Source organism: Trachemys scripta, unplaced genomic scaffold (assembly GCF_013100865.1).
Source record: "Trachemys scripta elegans isolate TJP31775 unplaced genomic scaffold, CAS_Tse_1.0 scaffold_137, whole genome shotgun sequence".
Classification (NCBI taxonomy): domain Eukaryota; kingdom Metazoa; phylum Chordata; order Testudines; family Emydidae; genus Trachemys; species Trachemys scripta.
In genome coordinates, this window is record NW_023260508.1 from 21,577 (window position 1) to 41,713 (window position 20,137).

A 20,137-nucleotide genomic window follows, 5' to 3' on the forward strand; every position below is an offset into this window, starting at 1 on the left:
CAACCTAACCCTCCCTTGCTGCAATTTAAGCCCATTGCTGCTTGTCCTGTCCTCAGAGGTTAAGAAGAACAATTTTTCTCCCTCCTCCCTGTAACAGCCATTTATGTATTTGAAAACTGTTATGTCCCCTCGGTCTTCTGTTCTCCAGACTACACAAACCCAGTGTTTTCAATCTTCCCTCATAGGTCATGTTTTCTAAATCTTTTATCATTTTTGTTGCTTTTCTCTGGATTTTCTCCAATTTGTCCACATCTTTCCCGAAATGTGGTGCCCAGAAAAGGACTCAGTACTCCAGGTAAGGCCTAATCAGCGCGAAGTAGAGCGGAAGAATGACTTCTCATGTCTTGCTTACAACACTCCTGCTAAAACATCCCAGAATGAGGTTTGCTTTTTCTGTCACAGTGTTACATTGTTGCCTCATATTTAGCTTGGGAGCCACTATGACCCCCAGATCCCTTTCCACAGTACTCCTTCCTAGGCAGTCATTTCCCATTTTGTATGTATGCAACTGATTGTTCCTTCCCCTGTGCTGGGCTGTGACCCCCCCCAGGAGAGACAGGCCCAGAGACCCCCAGCCTCCACAGGAGAGACAGGCCCAAAAACCCTACACCCGATGGGAGAGAGAGGCCCAGAAACCCCCTGGCCCTGGGGCTGTGACCCCCACAGGAGAGATAGACATAGAGACCCCCATTCTCCATGCTGGGATTGTGCTCTTCATAAATGAAACAGGCCCAGAGCCCCTCCAAACCCACCTGCACTGGGGCCATGACCCCACAGGAGAGACAGGCCTAGAGTCCCCTCTGACCACCGATGCTGTGCTGTGATCCCACGGGACAGATGGGTCCTACCCCTGCCCTGCAACCCTTCCCTGAGTTCCTTCACCCACCCTGCACCCCGTCCCTGGGCTAATAGCCCCACCACATGCCCCATCTTTGGGCTCCTGCCCCATCCCTGAGTTCCTACCCCTCCACCCCTGTGCCCCATCCCTGAGCTCCTACCCTCTGCCCTGCTCCTGGCTCCTACCCCCACTTGCGCCTTGTCTTTCGGCTCCTCTGTCTCTCTCCCGGTTGCTGTCTCTTTAATGTTGTGATCAATAACCAGGACTCTACCAAATGTCACCGTCTAAACAAAGGGAAAAGAGGGGGGACTGGGAAAGGCCCTCGTCTCCCCCCATGCCTGGCAGCCCGGCCTGTGTGGGACACCCGCCCCCCCCCCCCGGCCCTGCCACCATTTTGAGCTGGGCGGCGAGAGGGGGAGAAAACTCCCGGCGCTGCCTGTGCAGTGATGAAAAGCTTAAAAAATGCAAATTGCTGCATGCATGCCTGCTCCATACAATGAGGGGGGAGGCCGGCCGCTTGCCGCTCTGCTCTGCTCAGTCAGCCCCAGCCCAGCGCTGGCGCGGGGGGCTCCCCAGCTGTCGCTTCGCCCGGCCCGTGAGTAGCTGTGCCGCGCGGCCCACGCCAGCGCCCCCGCCGCCCCATGGCTGGGCGCCGGCTCTGGCTCCAACTTGGGAGCAGGTGCCATGCAGGTGGGGGAGGGGGTGCCCGGTCAGGGGAAACTAAGTCAACTTTTGCCGTGGCTCTCCCGCTGGCCGGGGAGATGGCGGGGAAGAGGGGGTGCTGCTGGCCTGCGTGGCACAGTGGGCCTGCTCCCCGGGGCAGCCCTTTGTACTGCAGATGCGAGTCAGGGCCTATGGGGGAGGGGTCAGTTTCTCGGGGGCCGGGGGATAAAAGATGCTTGGAGGCTGAGGGGCCGGGGCGCACCCGGCCGGGGTGGGGGCGCAGGGGCCAGGCGAGCTGGAATGTGCTGTTTTGCATGAGCACAAGTGGCACAAAGGAGTCAGGCGGGCGCTGCTGCTGCTCCGGCTCCGGCTCCTTTTGTTCTCCCCGGCTGGGGGAAGGGGCCAGCGGGGACAATCCCGTACTTGTCTGGGCTCCCTGGCTTGGGTGAGGGGGGGGCACTTGCCCAACTTTGGGAGCTGCTGGCTGCAGGGCAAGGCAGGGAAGCGGTCCCCGGTGCGGCCTGGGGGAGCTGGGGGGCAGGGCAGCCGCTCTCCCAGCGGCAGGGGGGAGATGGACCTTAATCCTTTTTCTTTGGGCTCCTTTCATGGAGGCCCCAGAAGTTTGTGCAGACGGATGGGCGGGCAGGCGGGGGAGGGGATGCCTTGGGATAAAGCCCTTTCGCAGGGCCGGCTCCCTCCCCCGCCCCTCGCCGGGACAGGTGCACACTGGCGAGCAGACCGAGCTGGGAGCTGCTCCCCTCCTCTGCCCACGCTGGTCTGGCTGGCTGGGACCCGGGGGTTCCCTGAGGCCTGGCGCTCCCCTCTTCCCTGGGCCTCACTCTGGGGAGCTCCCCCTCCCCTGGCTGTGCCAGCCCCGTCACAGGCAGCCGCGGCAGGGCCCCTTCCCCGGGACGACAGCTCCCCCAGAGGGAAGGGGGGAAAGGCGCTGCTGCAGGGTGGTCTGCGGAGGGGAAGGGTGGAGGCAGGGGGTCAGCGAGGGCAAAGGCAAACACCCAAGAGGTCAGGGTTAGAGTTAACCCAGCCGCCTCCCAGGGGCTCCTGTGAGCCATGGAGATGAGTCAGTCCAGGGGACAAGAACTCGGCCATCTCCATGCAGGGCTCAGGATGCGGTGACGGGATAGTGACCTAAGCCTGGGGCCTACACCCTGCACATTCCCTGGGGCAGGGCCCTGGGGGGAGAGCATGGGTGTGAGGGTAGCCCCAGGCCAGGCACAGAGAGCATGGTGTGCAGAGCCTCCATTCTCGTGACTTTGCCCCTTGACTAACTTCCTTCTGGCAGGGCTCTGTGCAGGGAATCACAGCACAGTTAATATCTGGGATGGGGAATCACAACAAATGTCACAAAGCCAATTTATAAATCCATGGGGCGGCCCCCTCTGGACACTGTGCAGTGCTGGGCACCCCGTCCCAGAGGCTAGTGCATATTAGCAGCACAGCGAGAATGATGAGGAGCTGTAAAAACTTTTCTCTGGAGAGAGATGGAAACAAGGTGGATTGCTAAAAGGCGGCAGGACCCGGGTCTAGAGAAGGCTGGGGGGGGGCATCCATTCTGACAGCATAAGGACAAGGGCTGGTTAATGAGATTAAAAGGGGGAATTGAAAACTGATCGAAAGAAATGCTTTTTCACACACAAGGAGTGACGAGCCAGTGGAACTCTCTGCCACAGGGTGTCGCTGAGATTGAGAGCTGCACCTGCTTGTAAAGATGCACAGGCAGCTTCTCTGGATACAGGCATGTCCAGGGTTATAACAGTTCATGCCAACAGGGAGCTTATTCCTGCTTTGGGGCTTAAGGCATTAGCGAGCAGGATGAGATCTCCTGGGGGGGGGGGTGGCAGGTTACCCCACACTGTTACCACACGGGTCCTACCCCTGCCTCTGCAGCATCTGGTGCTGGTCACTGTGGGAGAGAACATCTGGGCTAGAGGGGCCGCAGCGCTGTCCCAGCCGGCGATGCCTGTGTTCCCGGGGGCTCACAGCCAAGGTCGATAGGTCACTGGGATCCCAGTGGGGTCTGGGCATGTAAGGGCCAGCATGGACCAGAGCACTAGCTGGGGCGCTCTCCATGCAAAGTGGGGTTTGCCCTCCAGGCTGTGTGCATGGGAGCCCCTGGCCAGGGAGAGCACTGAGTACAGACAGTCACTAAATCCTTGCCCATCTCCACTGGGAATTCCCCCCCAACACACACACAGGCTGGGGGGCTTCGTACCGCTGCCCATCTGCAGTGGGAGTCCCCCCACCCCCGGCACAGGCTGAGTGGGTGGGAAGGGCTACGGGTCGCTCCCCTTCACTAGGACACCCTTCGCCCCCACAGAAAACTGATATTTGTTCTTTTATTGGCAAAATACATTTGTATTTTTTCAACAGAGTCAGAATTTCCTGGGGAAACATCTCCCCCTTTTCTGACCAGCTTGAAGTGAAACGTGTGGGTGCTGTTTGCTCAGTGCCTTACTGTTGCATTCAGTGGGAATCCCCACCAGCCTTTCAGGCCATCTTTTTGATCCTCCTCTCCTTGTGCCCTGGCTGTGCCTCCCACTGCCTGCCCACCATTGTCCCCAGTCCAGATCAGCACTGAAATGATTAATGTGGACAATGCAGCCACCACTGGGCAGGGCACTGAGTCTGCAATGAGCCCACGGGAGTCAGAGGAGTTCTCCCCTGGGAAATGTGGCTTCAGGCTCTCTGCAAAAACAGGCAGCCACCACAGCATCTGGGGGCACACTTCATGTCGGAGAGCTCTGTTTGCTTTGTGGGCAAGGGCTAGACCAGCCCAATGGCTGTAAATTCCAAGTGGGAACAACATGCAAATGCTTAATAAAGAGGGAATTGATGTTAGAGCAACTCACAGGGTGGATTTTCCATCAAAATCAAAGATTGGGCATCTCCTTCTAGCAACTCCACTCTCAATCAGCCAGACATAATGCAGGACTCACTCAATTACCTGACTTAGACCAAAGCATGTGGGTCCTTAGAGACTAAACGGTTGTGTGCCAGAGGCAGAGAACGGGAGATGGCGTCACACCAATGCTCAGCCCCTGCAATGGCAGGGAATTGAGGTGGTGGGACATGCCCAGATGCTCCCAGCAGGTGACCCATGCCCCATGCTGCAGAGGAAGGCGAGACACACCCTGCTCCCCAGGTCCCTGCCAATCTGAGGGGAAAATTCCTCCCCCATCCCAAATCTGACAATTGTTTTGACCCTGAGCAAGACCCACCAGCCAAGTATCTAAGGCAGAATTCTCTGGATCCTCTCACAGCAGCCACATCCAGTATTTCCTTCCAGCTGTGGATGATCCCTGATGCTTCAGAGGAAGGTGACCCCACCTTTGCTGCCTCAATCCATCTGGCCAGCTGTGTATGGGGGGGAAACATTCTTCCTGACCCTGCAGGAGCATCAGCCCTGAAGCATGACATTGGATTATAGTCATTGTCATTATAATCATAGTCCCAGTGCAGAGCTGCAAGTGTTCTGAGCGGTGTGGCACTGATTCCCTGGTCCCCTGGTCTGTGGCCCTTTTCAGCCGGGGTCCCAGCAGGCCCAAGGAGTCAGAGACAAGGCTGAGAAACTTCCTTTCAGGTTTTGATCCCTTCAGGATGCGCTCATACCCCCTGCCTGCTCCCCACGTGAGGCCCAGCTATGCTGGGCAAGGCCCAATGGCCATCCAGCATCGTTCCTAGTGGCAGTGGATAGTCACTGGACCAGGGAGAGCATCAGGGCTGCCCGGGGGGGGGGGGCAAGTGGGGCAATTTGCCCCAGGCCCCCACAAGAGTTTTTCAGGGCCCCTGGAGCGGGGTCTTTCACTTGCTCCGGGGGCCCCAGAAAACTCTCGCGGGGCCCGGGCTCCTGGAGCTTCTTCCGCTCTGGGTCTTCGGCGGCAGGGGATCCTTTCGCTCCGGAACCCGCTACCGAAGTTCCCCGAAGACCTGCGGTGGGGGGTCCTTCCGCCCCAGGACCTGCCGCCGAAGATCCCAGGCCCCCTGAATACTCTGGCTGGCCCTGGAGAGCATGAGAATGAGTTGATAGCCTGGGGCTTGGAGCAGGCACCTATACCCAGTGGAACAGCTCCAACAGCTGCCAGGGCTCCCTCCTGCAAAAGGGGAGACCCAGGTCAAGTCCCTCCTTCCCCTCAGCACGGGGGAATTGAACCAGGGGCTGCCCTGTCCCAGGGAAGTGCCGTGACCGCTGGGCTAAAGGTGAGACTGGAGGGGGGCACTCTGCTAGGATAAAGGCCTGAACCAATCCAGTCTGGGTCACATGTTTGGCTTGACCAGAAATGGATTGTTTTGCGTTGCAGAAAATTTTCAAAATGTTGGGATTTGGTTCAGACCAAATCTGTCAGCGACCCGAACAGGCAGCTGTTTACCCAGCCCACAGCTGCACCAGCCCCTGGTACCACATGAAGACTGGGCAGATCTGGCTGGGCAGAGGGGTCTGGCTTTGGGCTGTGCAGGGGGCCCTGGGCTGGGTTGCACCAGTCTGGCTGTGCAAGGGATCTGGGCTGGGCCGGCTGGGCAGAGGGCTATGCCCTGGGCGGGGGTAGCTGTGCAGAGCACTCTGGGTCAGGCAAGCTGGCTGTGGAGATGAGCATGGTTTTAGAGGTAGGGTTGCCAGGCATCTGGTTTTTGCCAGGAATGCCCGGTCAAAAAGGGAACCTGGTGGCTCCAGTCGGCACTGCTGATCAGGCTGTTAAAAGTCCAGGTGGCAGCACAGTGGGGCCTGGGGCTAAGGTGGGCTCCCTGCCTGTCCTGGCTCTGCATGGCTCCCAGAAGCAGCCGCTAGATCCTTGCAGCCCCAGGCGCATGGGTGGCCAGGGAGGCTCCGCGCACTGCCCCCGCCCCGAGTGCCAGCTCCGCAGCTCCCATTGGCTGGGAACCGATGGGCGCTGTGGGGGCGGTGCCTGCAAGCACAAGGCTGCAGGGACCTGGCGGCCACTTCCTGGGAGCCATGGTAAGCACCACCAGGACCCTGAACCATCTCCCGCACCCCATCCCCCTGCCCCAGCCCAGTGAAAGTGAGTGACGGTAGGGGAGAGTGAGTGATGGAGGGAGGAGGGATGGAGCAAGCAGGGGCGGGGCCTGAGAGAAGGGGTGGGGCAGGGGTGGGGTCTCGAGGAAGCGGGTGAGGAAGGGGTGTTCGGTTTTGTGCGATTGGAAAGTTGGCAACCCTACTTGGAGGGAGGGGGAGAATACAATGTGATGCTGGTTTTGGGAGGGGTGAATTCCGGTGTGATGCTGGTGTAGGTGTGGGTGTGAAACTGACGTCTCATAGACTCTAAGGGCTCAGTGAACCATCATGTTCATCTAGTTCTGACCTCCTGCACATCAAAGGCCACAGAACCTCACCCACCCACTCCAGTAACAGACCCCCGACCTCTGGCTGAGTTACTGACATCCTCAAATGTTGGTTTAAAGACTTCAAGTTGCAGAGAATCCACCCTTTGCTCTAGTTCAAAACAGCAAGTGACCCGTGCCCCATGCTGCAGAGGAAGGGGAAAATGCCCCAGAGTTTCTGTAAATCTGACCAAGGGGAAAATTCCTTCCTGGTGTCAGATATGGCGATCGGTTAGACCCTGAGCATGTGGGTGAGACCCACCAGCCAGAGCCCTGGGAAAGAATTCTCTGTCGTAACTCAGAGCCCTCCCCACCTAGTGCCCAGTCACTGGCCGCTGGGGGTATTGGGCCATATGCCATTGCAGGCAGTCCCATCATAACATCCCCTCCAGACACTTACCAAGCTCAGACACTGCTCCCCTTGGGAGGCTGTTCCAGAGCTTCACTGCTTTGATGGTTAGAAACCTTTGCCTAATTTCAAGGCTAACTTTGTTGATGGTCAGGAGAGCTGGGGGTGCTGTTGCACCCCCTGGCTTGAAGGAGTAATAACAACCGAAATACATGGTTTCTGCCTTCAGCACCCCCACTGAAAAAGTTTCTCCAGCACCCCTGCAAAGAGGTGGCTTTCTTTGCTGATCCATCCCTTGTAGGCTTTCTGCTTTCTCTCACTAGCCTGTTTGAGATGCTTGTTCATCCAGCTTGGCCTGCAACCCTCCCTTGCTTGGGATGCCGACTTTACATAGCTTTGACTTAAATTAATTCCAAACCTCCTCCACATTCAGATCCTTGAGTTCCTCAGGCCAGTCCACTTCCATAATAAGTCCCTTAATTTTGTAAAGTTTGCCCTTTGGAAATCAAGGACCCCAGTTGCAGACCTATTTTTGCTTATCCTTCTGTTTAGTTTAAACTGAATTAACTCATGCTCCCTCGAACAAAGGTTGTCCTCTACAACCAGTTCTTCCATGCGGTTCTTGCTTCTTACCAGCACTAGATCTAAAATGGCATCACTTCTTGTTGGGTCAGCGACTATTTGGTGAAGAAATCTGTCATCTATCACACCAAGGACATCTGGGCCCTACTTGTCCTCCCTCCTACATCTGGGAAGTTAAAGTCTCCCATAATCACATAATTCCCAGTAGTATTTCTTTCATTAAAAACCTTAAAGAGGTCTCTATCCCTATCCAGAGCAGATCCTGGGGGTCTGTAGCACACCCCGAGCATTGCCCCAGGGGAGTTTCTGTTACCTTTCTTCCCCAAAGTGATTTTGACCCAAACAGATTCCCTTTTATCCATTCTATCACCTCTAATTTCTTTACAATCTACCTCATCATTAACATACAATGCTGCTCCACCACCTTTACCTTTATTTCTGTCTTTGAAGAGCACAGAGCCTTCAATACCCACGCTCCTGCCATAACCGCTCTACCACCATGTTTCTGTTATCCCTGTAATAGCTGGTTTCACTTCCTGCACCAGCCATTCTAGCTCCTCCGTTTTGTGACCCAGGCTCCTTGCATTGGTGTATAGACATCTTAGCTGTTTCTTCTTGGCTTGGCACAGATTCCTCGCCCATTAGGTACAGTCATTATACTACCAGCATCACCTAAGACTGTTAGTGTCATTGGTACTGGCTCCGTCTTTCCTCTTGTTGTCCATTCTCCTACCCTCTGCTGTTCCTGTCTCCATTGCTCTATCCTCTTTTACTTGATTTTCCACCTGCTCAGTGTTAGAAACAGGCATGGAGATTACATGAGCATTGCCCAACCGTCTCCCCCAAGTTCCTAGTTTAAAGCTCTTTTAATGAGTTGTGCCAACCTCCAGCACAAAAGTCTATTTCCCTCCCTACTCAGGTGGAGTCCATCCCATGAGAACAGGCCTCCCTCCGTGAATTGCCTCCCAGTGGTCAAACATCCCAAAGCCCTCCTTATAGCATCATAGCCTGAGCCATCTGCTGATGATCATAATCTTGTCTTGCCTTTGCTCTACTCCTCTAGGGACAGGCAGAATCCCATGGAAGATCCCCTGAGCCTCCATTCTTTAAGTGTCTTCCCCAGCCTGGTATACTCTCTCTTGAATCTAGCTGTATCATTTGTTCCCACGTGAAGGACAGTCAGTGGGTTCTTTCCTGCTCCCATCCAGGATCCTCTTCAGACTCAGGTCCCCATCCCGTATCTTAGCTCCCGGCAGACAGGACCCCCTGCTGTTCTCCAGATCAGCTCTGGTGACAAGCCCATCTGTTCTTCTTAGTAGGGAATCCCCAGTCACGGAGACCTGCCTTTTCCTAGGGATGGTGCAATTCTCCACCCTCCCACCGTCTCTTCTTTCTGGCTGTGTCTTCTTGTCTTCTGCTCTCACTTGCGGTCCTCAGCACGTCGTCCTCTCCTGTCCTCCTGGGGCTCCGAACTCTGATCTCCGTTGCCTCTTCCCCTCTTCTGGTAGAACTAGCCGCTCTTCTCTTCTTCCTCGCCCTCCCACCTTCTGTCACTGCCTGCTGTGCCCCTTCCTTTTCCAGTTCAGCAAACCTCTACCTCAGCTCTACCTCTACTCTTCACTAGCCGGGTCTTTTCTTCTGCCTGGATCTCATGTTTCCACTGTGCACTTACGCAACGTGGCAGGCTAACCTCGCAGCTCTCCAGTCCAGCCTTCATCTGCAAGTCTGGAGGTTTCCCTTCAGCCACTTCCCTCCATCAGCTGCTCAAATCCCCTTTGAAACGCAACCAGACTTTCTAGCTGCATGTCCAGACCTTGGGTCGTCTCTTCGATCAGCTGTATCAGGCAGCACTTCATCCAAAGGCAGCACCTTTCCGGTTCCCTCTCCAGAATAACATACATCCTGCAGCTTCCACATCCAGCCACCTTTATCGTCTCTGCTGTTCCTTTGGTCACTTGTACTGCTGCCTCTGAAGGAGTCAGCACCTTCCCGCCTAAGCTCCTGTCACTGCCCCGAAGGAACAGGGGCTTGCCTCCCTTCTTCCACACACCTCCATTCAAACTCCCCTGTTTTCAGCTCTGGCTGCAGTGCCACTGCTCCGGAGTCCCCGTGCAATTCTGGCTTTGGGGTGAATCCCACATTGTGGGTGTCCGGTGTGAATCCCTGGGCCATGAATTCTGAGCTCTTCTGGTTTTTCTCTTGCAGCCCATGCCGTTGTCTGTTGGGTTTGAAGATGCGCTCGGCCCCATCCCCTCGGCTGCCCTGAAAGAGCTGGACTGAAGCATGTGATCGCTGGCACCATGGAGGTGAGGGCTCTTCCATCCCGCTGGGATCCCATTTCCTAGCCTTGGGCCTGGAGGCAGCGGCTGGGGGAGAGGGAGGCCCCCTGGAAAGGAGAACTGATGAGGGTGTAAACACAGATAGTGGGATTCCCTCACCCCGGCCAGGCAGGGGATCGGAGTTGCTGAGTTTCATGGAGCCATAGGATCTGCGCTAGGCCCCAGCTTTCAACACTGTCCAGTCCTGGAGGAACCCGTCAGTGGGCCAGAGCCCGAAGGCGTCCAATGCTTCCTTCAGGGGAGGCCACGTAGCCTCAGTGCCTGAGCCTCGGGGCTCCAGCCATCCTGCGTCAGTCCCTGAGCTGTGCCCAGCGAGTCCAGCTGAGGGACTCCAGGTCAGAGGCATCCTCCAGATCAAACGTGCTCAGCAAATATTTACAGTGGCACCAGGCAGCGTTTTCAAACCAGGCAACGGTTTATTGTCACCTGGCACACAGCATTGGAGGGCTCGGGATAGCACAGGGACAGAGGTTAAGACACAGTCCATCAGGTGAGAGCAGCCAACCGCTTCCAGAGGCCCACACTTTGTCCCCTGCTGGTCACCTCTCATCCTTTGTCTCCAGGCAGGGCCACGCTGAGTTCACAGCCCCACCTGCCCGCAGTGCTTGGGGCTTCCTTTGTTTCTTTGGACCCTCTGTTGAGCTGGGTTGGTTTCAACCAGTTCCTTAATGACCCTATTCGCTGCAGTCCAGAGAGCAAGGTGTCACCCACACCATGTGTCCTGCACTGCCCCCTTTTCCCTCCACTGAATAGCAATGCAAACTACAGAGGGAAACTGAGGCACACATAGGCTTCATGAAAATATTACAGAAAATTCCCACTTCACCATATCGGACCCCTGGGTTAAAGGACCCATTCAGGGAGATTAGGGCATTGCTTTGCATCAGTCGTCACTGCGTGGAGATGCTACCGGGGTGGCAATGGAGAGGCCACCAGAGCAGTGTCATTCTGGGGGCCCCTCCAGACAGTGCTGCTGTGATGGTCTCACTTGGGGCAGCTTCCCCCTCTCACAGCGATGGGCTCAGGCTCTCTGCAGACTCAGGCACTGGTCACTTTAGGTCCAAAATCGCAACTTTTTCCCTGACCTGGGAAATCCATTTCCAACCCATCTCTCACCCAATCTCCAACATTGGGAGTTAGGAGAGGGCCTTTCCTGGGTGCCCTTTATTCCTCGCTTGTCTTCCACCTCCAGTGCTCCCCTTCCCTCTTGTCCCCTGCAGGAGGTGGACTCCCGGTCGCCGTCCCCACACAAGGCAGTGGACTCCAGCCCCGCCAGCTGCGCAGCCCTGCCGTCTCCCCCACTCCAGCAGGAGCCTCCGCCGTCCCCCCTGCCCGAGGAGCTGTCCCCTGGCGAGGGCGACAACTCAGCCTTCAACGGAGAGCTGGACCTGCAGCGCTACTTCAATGGGCCGGGGCCCGCGCTGGGGGCAGGCGGGGGGCGCAAAGCCCGGCCCTACCCCTGCGCCGTCTGTGGCAAGCGCTTCCGCTTCAACAGCATCCTAGCACTCCACACGCGGATTCATGCCAGCGAGACCCCCTTTACCTGCCCCTACTGTGGGCACCGCGCTGCCCAGCGCGGCCTCCTGCGGCTCCATCTCCGCTCCCACCGCCCCGAGGCCTGCGCCCGCCTCAGCCACCAGAGCCGCCTGCTGCTGGAGCTGGAGGAGCGGGCACTGCTGCGACGGGGCCCGCCAGCTGCCAGCGAGGGGGAGGAAGAAGAGGAGGAAGAGGAGGAGGAGGAGCCTCCCCCGCTGCCTATCCCCCCACCAGCCCCACCCCCTGCCCCCCCATCACCCCCACCACCGCTGCCTCCCCCCAGCTTCCGCTGCCCCTTCTGCAAAGGCAAGTTCCGGACGGTGGGTGAGCGGGAGCGACACCTGCGGATCCTGCACCAGCCCTACAAGTGTGGGCAGTGCCCCTTTGCCGCTGCCCAGGAGGTGGAGCTGCAGCGGCACAGCCGGGAGGCCCACGCCCCCCCAGCGCCCCCAGCCCCTGCCGCGCCGCCCCCCGCCGAGTTCCGCTGCCAGGTGTGCGGCCAGGCCTTCACCCAGTCCTGGTTCCTCAAGGGGCACATGCGCAAACACAAGGACTCCTTCGACCACAAGTGCCAGGTCTGCGGGCGCTGCTTCAAGGAGCCCTGGTTCCTCAAGAACCACATGAAGGTGCATCTCAGCAAGCTGGGGCTGAAGGGGGAGCGGGGTGCGGCCATGCCGGCGGCCGGCGGGAAGCCCAAGGCGCCTCGGGGGCTGCTGCTGGGCTACGAGGCGCTGTACCCTGCCTTCCTGCCGCCCCCGGACAAGGCCGAGCAAGGCTCCTTCCTGGGCTACTTGGAGCTGCGCCCGCCGGGCGATGCCAGCTGCGCCGAGCGGCTCCAGGCCACGGCCCGCGCAGTGGAGAGCGGGCAGGAGGCGGTTGCCCAGCTGTGGGGCGAGCGCCGGCGGCACAATGGGGGTGAGGCGGCCAGGGAGGAGGGTGGCGCCGGCGTGGGACAGCACCGCTGCCCCGACTGTGCCCGGGCCTTCGCCACGTACCAGCAGATGGCCCTGCACAGCCGCAGCCACCGGCCCCAGGATGGTGACTGGGCCAGGGGCCGGGCCCTGGGGGCGCTGGCCTCACTCCATGCGGCAGCGGGACACGGGCTGCCCACGGACGGCGGGGGTGGCTCCAACACAAGCACCAGCTGGGGCACGGCCCTACCCAGCCCGGGGATACAGGGTGAGTATAGCTCCCCACCTCCACCACCCTCCTTACCCCACCTACATATCCCCAGCACCACGGCCCTGCCCAGCCCAGGGATACAGGGTGAATACAGCCCCCACAGTGCCCCCCACCACAACACCCCCCCTTATCCCACCTATATACCCCTGGCACCATAGCCCTGCCCAGCCCAGGGATACAGGGTGACTACGGACCCCCCAGCTCCCACCCATATTCTGCATCCTCCCCAGCTGCATGCATCCTGAGGCACCCCCCACCTCCTCATGTCCCCCCAGCCCCAGAGGCCTGCATTCCCTGCCCCTCCCCCGAGCTCCCATCTCCTGGGCTCACGCTGTCCCTCCTGTCTGTGCAGAGGAAAAGGGGCTGCGCAGCGGCGCCCTGTGTCCGGATGGGAGCCGTGGCACGTCAGGCAAAGACTGTCCCTACTGCGGGAAAACCTTCCGCTCCTCCCACCATCTCAAGGTGCATCTGCGCGTCCACACAGGTGAGCTGGGTGCTGGGGGGCCTGCAGGACAGAGCCCTCCCCAGGCTCTCTACGGCCCCTCTGGCTGGAGGGGAGAGGCAGAGGGGAGCCCTTGCAGTGCAGGGCACCTCAGGAGCTACACTCGGACTGGCAGCCCCACAGCACCAGCCTCCACCAACCGTGCTGCCGGTGGGACTGCCTGTGCTGGCAGCAGCAGTAGGCTATTACCTTCCCTGTGCCAAAGGGTTTCCTGAGACTCCCTAGGAGTGGGTTCCACCTTAGAGGTGGTTGCATCTGAGCAGGTCTCCAGATCACAAATCCAGTGTCACATGGAGTGGACTTAGGGTGGGGCAGTGGGCTGGGCTGGGCAGGGCAGGTGGTGCTGGAGGCTGCGGTAGAATAGGTATCCCTGAGTGGGTGTCTGCGTCCTGGCCCACGCTGCAGGCTGGGCTGGATGGTCCTGACAGGCTCGCATGGCCAGAGTGCCTGGCATGAGCTGGCTGCGAGGGCGCGACTGATATTTTAGTTGCATCAAAGAAAGTGGGTTTTGTGTGAAAACAAACATTTCACCCTAACATGGACTTTGTTTTAGAATTTTCCAGGTTTGTTTAAAACCAAAAAATGGTGGGTTTCCAGTGTTCCTCACTTACTCCCCAAATTATTAGGGGCAAAACTGGAAAAAGGGGAGATGGGTGCAGAAGCTGTTTGGTAAAAAGTGCCATGCCGGAGTCCGAAATGGGGTCTGCTGGAAACACCCCAAGGGAGCTAGGCTGACGTGCCTGGGTGTGTCTGTCTGTCTGCATCAGTGTCTGTGGCTGAGTCTCTGCATCCGTCTGTCCTGCTGGCACAGGGGAGTGAAGTGGTGTGATCTCTGCTGGCATGAGCCCAGAGGGTACATGAAGTTAAACCAGCAAAGCTATCGTCTTACCAATAGTGCTTGGTTTGTGTGTGGGGGTGTGTGTAGTGTGCGTGTGTGTGTGTTAAGTGTGTGTGCATGTGAGTATTGTGTGTAGTGTGTGCTGTGTGTAGTGTGTGTGTGTAGTATGCATGTGTGTAAGTGCATGTGCGTGTTGTGTGTAGTGTGCATGTATGTGTAGTGTGTGTAGTGTGCGTGTGTAAGTGTGTGTGTTGTATGCGTGTGTGTAAGTGTGCATGTAGGTGGGTGGGTGTAGTGTGCATGTGGGTATGGGTGTTAAGTGTGTGTGGGTGTGTGGAATAAACTAGCCTGATACTTGGCCTGTCTATGTGTCCATCTGTGTCTCCATGTTTGTCTGTGTCCCTCTTTCTCCGCGTCTATCTCTGTCTGGGGTCCCCAGCATGGGTCTGATGTCTCCCCTCTCCTCCGGCAGGCGAGCGCCCATACAAGTGCCCACACTGCGACTACGCTGGCACCCAGTCTGGCTCTCTCAAGTACCACCTGCAGCGCCACCACCGTGAGCAGAAGAACAGCGCTGGCGCAGGCGCAACTGGGGCCTTGGAGCCACGGGGCCGCACCACTCCCAGTGCCTCCGCCAAGCCGCCCACCTTCCCGCCGGAGCTGCTGCTGCAGGCAGCCGAGAAGTACCGCGGGGCTTTCCTGCCACAGGCCTGGGGCACGGCCAGCCATGAGCCCCCGGCCCGGCCATCCCGCCGCAAGCCGGCCTGCACTGGCCGAGCCCTGCGCAATGGCCGGGCCGACTTCGAGCCGCTGGACCTGTCGCTGCGGCCGGCGCTAGAGGGGGTGCCGCCTGGTGAGCTCACCCTGCACCGATGTCTCTTCTGCCCCTTTGCCACCTCCGCTTCTGAGCTCATGGCTCTGCACCTGCAGGTCCACCACAGCCGCAAGGCCCGGGGGCGCCGCCCTGTTATGGCCCCTCCCGCACGGCCCCATGCCTGCCTGGGGCAGGATGGGGAGCAGCCCCCACCACACCCCCAGGACGAGGGGCCTGGAGTTGGGGAGGAGCCCCCCACTGCCGTGGCCCACATGTTCCAACAGCCCCCCGGAGCCCCCATGGACACGGAGCTGAGTGAGAGGCAAGGGGAGCTGGAGCTGGTGCTGGCTTGAGGCAGCAGAGCAGCCAGCTGGGGGCCCTGCTCTCCCCACGGGGCCTGGAGACCCCAGTGTCTGGGAGGGGCAGGGACATGACCCCCCAAGTCCTCCCATTAGTGGGGCAAGGCGGACGCAGGGGCCTGTAGTGTAGACATGAAACACTAACACTGGGCAGGAGAACTCGCTAGAAAGTAGACTCATAGGGACAGTGAGCCAGCAGGGGAGGGAAGCCACGAGGGGGCAGAGAGTTGGGGGACAGAGAGCCACTGATGGGGGATATGCCTGGTGAGGGCAGAGAACCATGGGGAGTGGACAGCCCCTGCTGCCCTGCACCCGCTCCAGCCCCACTGGCTGGCAGGGGGCTGTGGCTAGCAGGGCGCTGTGGCTGAGTCGGGGTACCCTGACTGGCAGGGTACCATGGTAGGGCACTCTGGGTGTAGTGGGGTGCTCTGGCTGGCCGGGGGCTGAGTCAGGGTGCCCTGGCTGGCAGGGGCCGGTGGCTGGCAGGGGGCTGTGGTGGGGTGCTCTGGCTAGCGGGGCGCTCTCCCCTGGGGTTGTGGTGGTAGTTTCCTAGTGTCTGTAGACGTCTCCGTTGTTGGTTCCAGTGTTGTCGTGCTAACAGAGGCCCTGGCGGAGGCTGTGGGTTGATGCGGCTCTGGGACACGGAGTGCTGCCCACGAAGCGGGCCGAGCAGGGGCAGCCGTGTCCTGGGGAGGGCCATGTCCATGGAAGGGTCCCTGGGTGGGTGAGTGTCCACACCCTGGCCTTGTCTCCATGGGGACTCATGCTGTAGCGTGGTCTCCGTGGTGATCGTTGTGTGGCCTCCCTCCTGTGGCCGCCGGTGCTCGGCGCTGTGGCCTCGTCTCCATGGTGATCGGTGCCATGGCCTTGGCCCCGTGGCGATGGTTGCTGTGGCAGCTGGACGATCCGTAGAGTTCTCTATTTTTTTTATTCTTTTCTTGTAGAAAATTCGAAACAGGAAATAAAAAGAAAAATGAAGGAATGGACTTGCTCTCTGGCCCCCCCGGGAGGCTGGCATGTGTATTTGATGGGAAACTCCCCCACAGGCCCCAGTCTGGTGAAGAACAGCTCCCCAACCTGGGACCAGTCTCCCCTCGAGCTTCCTGGGGTCAGCTTCTCCCACGGGCTCTCCCAACCCTGGGGATGTAGGCCAGTCAGCTGATCCCCTGGCAGCCAGGCTGGAGGGCTGGCTCCCCCCACATCCACAGCCCATCAGCTCTAAGCTGCACCCAACCCACCCATCCTGAGACTGTCCCCACCTCCCAGGGGTGTCCCCCTCCACACACACCCATCTACATCACCCACACTCGCCCCCAGCCACATCACCTCCCAGCCACGTCAGTCATCCACAGCCACCTCACTTTCCTCTCTACTCCCAGCCCCCAGCCACGTCACCCCCCAATACACCACCAGCCATATCACACCCACACACGCCCAGAGCCATGTCACCTCCCTGCCACATCAGTTATCCACACACTCCCCAGCCCCGTCAGTCGTCCACACACACCCAGCCACATCACCCTCCCAGCCACGTGAGTCATCCACACAACCCAGCCATATCACCCTCCCAGCCACATCACTCCCCTCCCCACTCCCAGCCATGTCACCCCCCCAACATACTGCCAGCCACATCACACCCACACATGCCCCCAGCCACGTCACCGCCCAGCCATGTCAGTCATCCACAGACACCCCAGCCATACCACCCTTCCAGCCACATCAATTGTCCACCACATCAGTCACATCACTCCTCTCCCAGCCCCCAGCCACATCACCCCAACACACTGCCAGCCACATCACATCCACACACACCCCCAGCCACGTCACTCTCCAGCCATGTCACCTCCCAATCATGTCAGTCATCCACACACACCCCAGCCATACCACCCTCCCAGCCACGTCAATTGTCCACCACACCAGGCACATCACTCCCCACCCCACTCCCAGCCCTGTCACCCCTCAACACACCGCCAGCCACATCATACCCACACACACACCCAGGCACGTCACCCCTCAGCCATGTCACCCCCAACCACATCAGTCATCCAAATACCCCCCAGCCACGTAAGTATTCCACACACACTCCAGCTATGTGACCCTCCCAGCCACGTCAATCATCCACACACACCCCTGCCATATCACCCTCCCAGACATGTCAGTCGTCCACCACCCCAGCCACATCATTCCACTCCCAGTCCCCAGCCCACGTCCTTGGGGCCCTCCTTGGCCCCCCATTTCAGGTGTACCCTCGCCACGGGCACCTTGAATGGGGTCCCGCCCACCCCCATCAGGGTCAGGAAGGTGTTGGGTATCACCTGATCTGGAGCTACCACCTCGGGCCGGGCCAGTGTCACCTCAGCGCCCGTGTCCCAGTATCCATAGACTTTCCTCCCATCCACCTCCAGGGGAACAAGGCACTCGCTCAGCAGGGACAGCCCTGCGCCCACCCTGTAAACAGAGAACCTGGTGTCCAGAGCACCCAGCCCCCCAGAGAAGCTGGCCTGGGGCCCTTCTCTCTCTTGAGCAGTTGATAAGCTGCCAGCCCCCCTTGCCTGGGAAGCCTGCCCCTCATCCGTCTGCGCCTCTACCAAGTTAACCCGGTGTGGGTTCGGTCTGCTCAGTCTGTCCTTGAGCTTGCGGCACTGGGTCCGAATGTGGCCTCTTTGGCCACAGTAATAGTAGCTCATGTCCTGTTGGTCCCCTCGAACCGGTCGGTTGTCCCTGATGCTGGGCATTTCCCTTGGGAGGGGATTCCCCATATTCCCCCTTTGGGAGGTCCCAAGGTGACACTCTGCATCGCGGCGGGCCTGTTCCTTTGGGACTTCTCCCTGCCTTTCCATGACTGGCTCTTCACAAACTCATTGGCCAGCCGCCCTGCGTATTGCGGGTTCTCTGGCTTTTTGTCTCTCAACCACAACCTCAGGTCGGATGGGCACCGCTCATTCAGTTGCTCCAGTACCAGCAGTTTAACCAGGTCCTCCTTCGTCTGGGCCCCATCTGCCCACTTGCTGGCGTATCCCTCCATGCGGACGGCTAGTTGCAGATATGAGATCTCAGGGGTTTTATCCTGACTCCAGAACCTTTCCCGGTACATCTCAGCAGTCAGCCGAAACTCATGTAGCAGGGCCTTTTTGAATAGTTCGTAGTCCCCTTTCTCTGCCCCTTCCAGTTGGCGGTACAATGCCACGGCTTTGGGGTCCAGTAAGGGGGTGAGAACCCGGAGTCTGTCCGCAGGATCAACCTGGTGCAGCTCGCAGGCCGTCTCAAAGGCATCCAGGAAGTCATCCATGTCCTCCCACTCCTTATGCTGGGCCAGGATGCACTTATCAAAGCTCCATGCAGTCCTGGGTCCCCCCTCACTCACCACAGCCAGGGGCTTGCTGCCCCTCAGCCTCGCCAGCTCCAGTTCATGCTGCCTCTGTTCTCTTCATGCTGCCTCTGTTTCTCTTTCTCCTCCCGTTCATGCTGCTTCTGTCTCTCTTTCTCCTCCAGTGCATGCTGTCTCTGTTTTTCACGATCTGCCAGCTCTCTCAGTTTTAGCTTTCTTCCATTCCAGCCGCTTCGGCTCCAGGGATGCCGAGCATCGCTGGGAGGATCCCCTGCTGGCCGGGTGGATCATGGTGCCATGGTATTTGCTGGGCTCCTCCCCACCCTTCCCCTAGGCATAGGAAGGAGGGGTCTCGGAAAGCCCTCAGCAGCTGGCTGACCACTCCCAGCTGGGACAGACACTGGTGCCTGCGCTACATCTGCCAGGCTGCTTCCCTCAGAGACAGGAATCAGTTCATTCCAGCGATCTCCCTCCTCCAGCTGGGCAATGAGCTGTTCTTTGGTGAGCCTCCCACTGTGCAGCCCCCTCTGCTTGCACAGCTTCACCAGGTCACTCTTAAGCTGCTTGGCATACATCTTCCTGTTGGCCACTCACAGGCCTGGGTGCTCACTGCTCCCCACAGTTTCCAGGGAGACCCCTAGTGTGCCAGCCCTTCTCGAGGTCACCACCTCTCTGACAGGGTCGAACTGCAGACTCCTCCACCCCTGGGACCACTCGCTGCGATCCCCCGGGGGACCCTGTTACTGCAAAAGTCCTTCTCGCTGGTCACACACTCCCAGGAGTGAATCGCCCCCTGAAACTGTCCCTCATTGGCTCTTCAGCACGTCTGGTCCCTGTCAATCACCCTTCGTTTTATTGCTCCCCAGTCACTTACTGCAGGAAGCGCCGTTCATGGGGTGCAGTAGATCCCACCGCTGCCACCAGTTGTCACAGAGTGTGGGGGAGTCAGGGCCCTGCACCCCTCTTCCTGAGATTCACTGTGACTCTCAGCCAGCCAGTAAAACAGAAGGTTTATTAGATGACAGGAACACAGTCCCAAGCAGAGCATGTAGGTACAACCAGAACCCCTCAATCAAGTCCTTCTGGGGGGTTTAGGGAGCTTAGACCCCAGCTTGGGGTTCCCTGCGTTGCCCCATCTAGCCCAAACTGAAACTAAAAACTCCTCCAGCAGCTTTCTCCCCACTCCCCTCTGCTCCTCCTCTCCTTTGTTCAAGTCTCCCGGGCAGAAGGTGTCACTTCTCCCAACCCCACTCCTGGCTCAGGTTACAGCTCAGGTAGCTTCCTTCCCATCCCCAATGTAACTCCCCAGCAACATTCCCAGGTCAAATCCGCCCCACTCCCTGCTCCGTCACCTGCCAACCACATCACCCTCCCAGTCACGTCAGTGGTCCACCACCCCAGCCACATCACTCCAGTCCCAGCCCCCAGCCCCTTCACCTTCCAACCATGTCACCC

The 20,137-nt window shown here is 58.9% G+C and overlaps 1 protein-coding gene across 2 annotated transcripts; it reads left to right on the forward strand.

The window, feature by feature from the left end:
- Positions 1-206: 206 nt before the first annotated feature.
- Positions 207-16,364, forward strand: ZNF219 (zinc finger protein 219). Of its 2 annotated transcripts, none has more exons than XM_034757403.1 (5): positions 207-295; positions 9,990-10,090; positions 11,344-12,838; positions 13,194-13,325; positions 14,654-16,364. In XM_034757403.1, exons 2-5 carry the CDS (start codon positions 10,085-10,087, stop codon positions 15,346-15,348), a joined length of 2,328 nt encoding a protein of 775 aa, XP_034613294.1. In that variant the 5' UTR covers positions 207-295; positions 9,990-10,084; the 3' UTR covers positions 15,349-16,364. The 2 variants fall into 2 exon arrangements, with proteins under 2 accessions (XP_034613294.1, XP_034613293.1); XM_034757402.1 differs by lacking the exon at positions 207-295 and adding an exon at positions 1,298-1,433.
- The last annotated feature ends 3,773 nt before the right edge of the window (positions 16,365-20,137 follow it).